Source organism: Sus scrofa, unplaced genomic scaffold (genome assembly GCF_000003025.6).
Source record: "Sus scrofa isolate TJ Tabasco breed Duroc unplaced genomic scaffold, Sscrofa11.1 Contig1966, whole genome shotgun sequence".
In the NCBI taxonomy this organism is placed as follows: Eukaryota; Metazoa; Chordata; class Mammalia; order Artiodactyla; family Suidae; genus Sus; species Sus scrofa.
In genome coordinates, this window is record NW_018084993.1 from 29,048 (window position 1) to 35,489 (window position 6,442).

The following is a 6,442-nucleotide window of genomic DNA, read 5'->3' on the forward strand; positions in this document are numbered from 1 at the left end:
TATCTCACAGTATAATTAATAACATTTAAAATAATTTACAATAAAATGTACCCTGATCTTTATGAGATTAATCATCATAACAGAAGCATCATGACAGTAAACTGAAAGACTGTCAAAGACTAGATTTTATTGGCATCTGACAGTACATGCAAGATGTTCACACAAATTAGGTTTCCATGGTTCTTTTCTCCTCCCAGTTTTCAACCCAGATACATGCATCACAAAATCACCATGCAAAATAGTAATAGGGAAGACACAAAGGAAAAAAAGAGGGTTATTTCAGTTCTCTCATCACCTTTGCTCTGTTTGTGATAAAAGCTTATTCGGAAAGCAAAGTTTCATTGGTCATTGTTTAAGGTTGAAAACACATCTGTCCCAAGTCTGAATATATTCAAATGATAGCATCTACAAAGAATTTCTTGGAGTTCCCATTGTGGCTCAGTGGAAGCAAATCTGACTAATATCCATGAGGACACAGGTTCAATCCCCGGCCTCACTTACTAGGTTAAAGATCCTGCGTTACCATGAGCTGTGGCATAGGTCACAGATGCAGCTCAGATCTGTTGCTGCTGTGGCTGTGGTGTAGGCCGGGCTACAGCTCCGATTTGACCCCTAGCCGGGGAACTTCCATATGCTGCAGATGAGGCCCTAAAAAAGACAAAAATAAGAACTTCTTCCCTTTGACAGCAGAGCCTAGTGATCACATTATCTCAGGCCCTTATCAGGGTAGAATAATTCTTCACATAAAACGGTTCATATACAAAATTTTACTTATCTAAGTTACTATTCACTAATCGATGCATTCATCTATATCTTCACCTTAATAATAATCAAATATCATTATTCTTTTTTTAATTTTTATTAAAGTATAATTGATTTACATTGTTGTGCCAATTTCTACTGTACAGCAAAGTGACCCAGTCATACATATGTATACATTCCCTTTCTTATACTATCTTCCACCATGTTTGATCCCAAGAGACTGAACATAGTTCCCTGTGCTATACAATAGGACCTCATTGTTTATTCATTCTAAATTTAATAGTTTGTATCTAACTCCCAACTCCCAGTCCATCCCACTCCCTCCGCAATATATCATCATTCTTATTCTGACCAAAATTGTGGTGAAAATCCAATCTAAAACAAATAATTTAATAATTACTCATTGTAAAAAAGAAATTGCATAATAATTAAACAAAAAATTGGAATTTCTCTTAACTTACAAAAATTATGAGCAATGCAAAAAACAAGTTTCTAAAGGCTTGAATTAATATAGAACCAATGTAGTTTTCTAATGGAAGTTACTTTTAATTTTCTAAGTTAATCTTGATATGTATTAATTTTATACACTACTTATACAGACACAACTATTTCAAATTTATAAAATAAAAATTTACCTTTCAAATTAAACATATCAATTGTTAGCTCAGGAGAGTACCAAGTTCTGTAAAAATATCCAGAGTTGTTTGAAATGATGCTGTAGTAACATTTGTTGACCACATATGTGCTTTATATGTCCTTTATTCCTCAAACAACTTTGGGGTGCAGGTACCATAACTATATCCTTTCACAGATATAGAAACTGAGGCTGAGGAACATTAGGTATCTTGCCCAGCAAACAGACTAGGCATTTAATCCTGATAAAAGATGCCCAAGTCTAAGACACTTTACCCATACACTCAGGGTGGATCCAGATTCTGCAGAGCCAAAGTTTGTACAATCTAAGGGGACTTCCTTAAAAAAAAAAAAGATCAAATTTATGAACAAATGGCTGCTGGGGTCCATTCCAAGTCTTTGGAAGAAATCCATGCAAAACAGGGATCTAAAACTCAGTCTTCAGTGTAAATCCACCCCTCATTACACTATATAATATTCTGAAATTTTCCTCCAATATTTTTGGAAGTGTACATCATTTATAATTTTTATTGTCATTACATATATCCAATTCTCTCATGCATTACAATTTACATTTATCACTTCATCTAGACCAGATTTTAATAGTTTTTTCACCTGCCTCAATGTATTGCTAAATTTTACAAAACAGCTTTTTACAGTTTTTAAAAGCTCATAGATTTGACATTGCCAAGCTTTCCAAACACCCGAGGGAATATGAGGTTGTTTGTCCTCATTGTCTCCTTGTAAATCCTCTGTATCTCAATGTTCCTCAGTTGGGTTACTGGAAATTTGGACCATTTAAAGCTATCCTCAACCTGCTATGTTTATACCAGCTTGTTTCTCTTCACCTAGCATGCTTTTCAAGACATTATTTCTGCCTCTAAACGCCCTAGTAGCAAATGGCACCATCTTTACTAACTGCTAAAGGAGGCTGTGCCATGTCACTCCACTTACCCTTGGCAAGAGTGTCAGCAGCATGTTGAGAAGACATGGTGATAAAATAATCCACCTCTGCCTCCTAATTAAGATCTAAGTGTTTATGTGATATGTAGAGGTAGGTATCTTGTATGTTGACCCCTCATGCTGAACCATCAAGGAAAATGGTAATTTCCTTTATATATGGAAGTTCTCCAGAGGCTGCCTTTTCATTTGCAGATACACAGCCTCACTGTCAATCCAAATACTCAATCTCAATATTGACTTGCCTTACAGAGTTGTTTGCTGATGAGTTATATTGTTGAAGTTTTTACAGATGTCATTGATTTTAAAATTATCCACATAAGCACTCAAGATTGATGACACCTCTTTAAAGTTTTCCAGAGAGTTCCCACTGTGGCTTAGCAGATTTGAACCCAACATAGTGTCGCTGAAGATGAAGGTTCAATCCCTGGCCTCACTCAGTAGGTTAAGGATCCTGCATTACCACAAGCTGCAGGATAAGTTGGAGGTGCAGCTCAGATCTGGCATTGCCATGGCTGTGGCATAGGCTGGCAGCTGCAACTCCAATGAAAACCCTAGCCCAGGAACTTCCATATGCTGTGGACGCATATGGAAGAAAAATTAATAAAAATAAAAAGTCTTGATAGTTTTATCTTGTAAAAATCAGTTCATTTTAAAACATATTTCCTGTTAAAATATTATTTGAAAGAGTTATTTGGAGCACCTCTAAAACACCGGTTAGAAAATTTATATATAAATGAGTTCCTGGAGTTCCCGTCGTGGCTCAGTGGTTAACGAATCCAACTAGGAACCATGAGGTTATGGGTTCGATCGCTGGCCTTGCTTAGTGGGTTAAGGATCCAGTGTTGCCATGAGGTGTGGTGTAGGTTGCAGACGTGGCTTGGATCCCGCATTGCTGTGGCTCTGGCGTAGGCCGGCAGCTACAGCTCTGATTCAACCCCTAGTCTGGGAACCTCCATATGCCACAGGAGCGGCCCTAGAAATGGCAAAAGACAAAAATAAAATAAAATAAAATAAATAAAAATAAATGAGTTCCTTGATCCTAAATATATTTTCACATGTAACTGAAACTGAGAAAAATGTATACACACAACCAAAATTTTTATCCCTATTTCAAATAGAATTATGCTATTATTTTGCAGATATAAACAGATTTTATTCTCATGTTAATACTGTAGACATTTTATTCAACAATTTCAAAAATGCCTAGGTTTAAACAAATACCACACTTTTAAATTCTAAAATTGTTTACTTATTTCCTTAATACATTAATGAATAAGATAAAAACACATTGAGGAAGAAACATTCCTCTTATCATTTGGCTTAAAATGAAACACTGGATATTTCATTTTCTTAACTTCTGTCTTGTCAATGGTGATTAGTTCATCTGTTATTCTTGATTTTCTCTATTTACTCACTAATGCCAGAAAAGAATAACAACTTGATATTTATCAAATATTGTGATTGCAACAGATCTTTCTTCTCATGGATACTAGTTGAATAATATTCTGGACACCATATTTCATAAGTATCATATAGTGAATTCCAAATAACAGTTGATGTTTACCAAGAGTTAAAGCAGATGATTTGCAAGCAAGGCATCCAAGAAATTTCTCATCCTTTGATGCTTGCAATTCCTGTATGTACCAGCAGGTGACAGTGATACATTGTTATCTTCAAGCTCATTTTGAACCTAACATTATTATTTTTAAAAAAAAATTGTTTATAAAATGTGCTTATTACATTAACAGTATATTACTAAGCACAAATTTCTTACTTTTGCATCCAAATAGTAAAAGGAAAAAGTAATTTAATGGAAGTATTCAACAATATACTTTTTTAAAGGAAAGCATAAATAAGCTCTCCATTGATTCACTATTATCATAAACTATTTTGTCTTAATTTAATTCTAGTTTTAATTTTCCAGGCATTAAACCGGCATTAATGTCTGTACAAAACAAAGTGCACTACTTTTAAACTCATTTCATATTACTTTTTGTCTATAGAATTCTCTAGCCTCTTTATTCAGCCTATATTATCAGAAGGAGTTATCATGGCTGTATTTATATTATATATATATATGTATATATAGTGGTGATGACTTTTCTACTTACATCATTTTCTTTGTACTTCATCAACATTTGTAATGAAATATACTCAGAGTTTCTTTAATAGAAGAACTCACAAATTTGTTTAAGTGTTAAGTAGTAATGACTGAGGGATGTCTGTAGAGGATCAGTCTAGCATTAGAGGCTACTCCTATAGAAATATTTAATTTCTAAGGCTTATAGATATTCAATAATTTGTTATACTTTGGGACAATTCTCTGAGTAACTCAGTTGTTAGTTGTACATAGTGTCATTATTTCCTAGTTCTTCTTTTTTTTTTTTTTTTTTTTTGTCCTCACCAAAATAATGGAAATGTGGAAATCCCCAGGCTAAGGACTGAACTCATACCACAGTCATGACCCAAGCCGCTGCAGTGACAACACTGCACCACGTGAGAATCCCCTAGTTCTTTTTGATATCTACTTTCTCTTCTTATTTTCTTTTCCTCTTTTCCAATAAATAGAATGTTAGTATTGAATCTCCTGAGACAATCAATCTTGGCATTTTTATAGATATTCTTTATTTTTGGTGAAACTCCTTCTGTCAACTTGCTTTTCTAAAATTTAAAATATATGTATGAGAATAGTTTTAACATGAATTTATCTTGTGCTCTCACATATTTTGACAATTGCAATTAGGAACCACAGAAATAAGAGCTTAACACAGGCTGTGTATACAAACATTGTGACACTTTAATGCCCAGGAGTAAAACTAGAAGTTAAAACTAAAAATAATGCAAAGGCATTGTCTTGTTAGAATTCAGAAGCTTATTCTTCAGTTTCCTCATAGCTGTCTTCACTTCCTGATTTCTCAAAGTATAGGTTACTGGGTTTAGAATGGGAGTAAAGATGGTATAAAACACAGACAGGACCTTGTCTATCAGAAAACTGCTTAGTGGCCACATGTAGATGAAGATGCAGGGCCCAAAGAACATGAAAACAACAATGAAATGAGCTGTGCAAGTAGAAAGGATCTTAGATGATCCTTTTGAAGAATGTTTCTTGATAGTAACCAGGACAATCGCATAAGAATTAAATAAAAGAATAAAGCAGGACAAGCAATTATGCCACTAGTTGAGATCATAAAGAGGCCCAGTACATAAGTATCCACACATGCCAGCTGGAACACCACAGGAAGGTCACAGAAAAAGCTATCTACTTCATTAGGACCACAGAATGGTAACGTGAGAGCAAATATAACCTGGCTCATTGAATGCATGATCCCTACAACCCAGGAAACCATGGCAAGAGCAACACACACCTGGGGACTTATGATTGAAGCATAGCGGAGAGGCTTACATATTGCAATATACCGATCAAAAGACATAGCCATAAGCAAAATAATCTCAGTACCGGTAAAAAGGTGTAGAAAAAATATCTGGGTGATGCAGCCATCAAAGGAGATGTTCTGTGTCCAGTGAGGTAGTCTGTAATCATTTTAGGGGTAGCAAATGAAGCAAGAGACATATCAATGACAGAAAGGTTCGCAAGCAGGAAATACATAGGAGAGTGTAGGTGAGAGTCAGCTATAACTGTGATGACTATGAGGCTATTACCCACCATTGTAGCCACATAAAACACTGAAAACACCACGAAGAAAAACATCTGTAGTTTCCAGGAATTAGAGAGTCCTAGCAAAACAAATTCACAAACTGTAGACTTGTTGGCCACATCCATTGTCCTGACTGATAGGTGAAAACCTGTTACCAAAGAAAACAAATCAAGGGAAAGTATGATTCCATTGAAGCAAAAGCTCTATTTCCAAGAATCCACTTTCACAGACTTTTTTCCTCTATAAAAACTTATCTTTAATATTACTTTCATCCTTATTTGATATATTGGTTTGAAAGATAGGGTATTAGGAATCACAGTGAAATATCACTTAAGTCATAAAGAACATAACTCTTTACTTTCTAATGCCAATGAGCCATCCAAACGAGATTATATCATCCTTAACAGATCTACTTTTCTACATATTTG

At 34.8% G+C, this 6,442-nt stretch overlaps 1 protein-coding gene across 1 annotated transcript; it reads right to left on the reverse strand.

Annotated features, from left to right (window-relative positions):
* Positions 1-5,077: 5,077 nt before the first annotated feature.
* Positions 5,078-6,139, reverse strand: LOC100156978 (olfactory receptor 4K2). Its single transcript, XM_021081685.1, is given in 3 exon segments — positions 5,078-5,516; positions 5,519-5,869; positions 5,872-6,139. Coding segments are annotated over 3 exon segments (948 nt in total). The 3' UTR covers positions 5,078-5,187.
* Between the last annotated feature and the right edge of the window lie 303 nt (positions 6,140-6,442).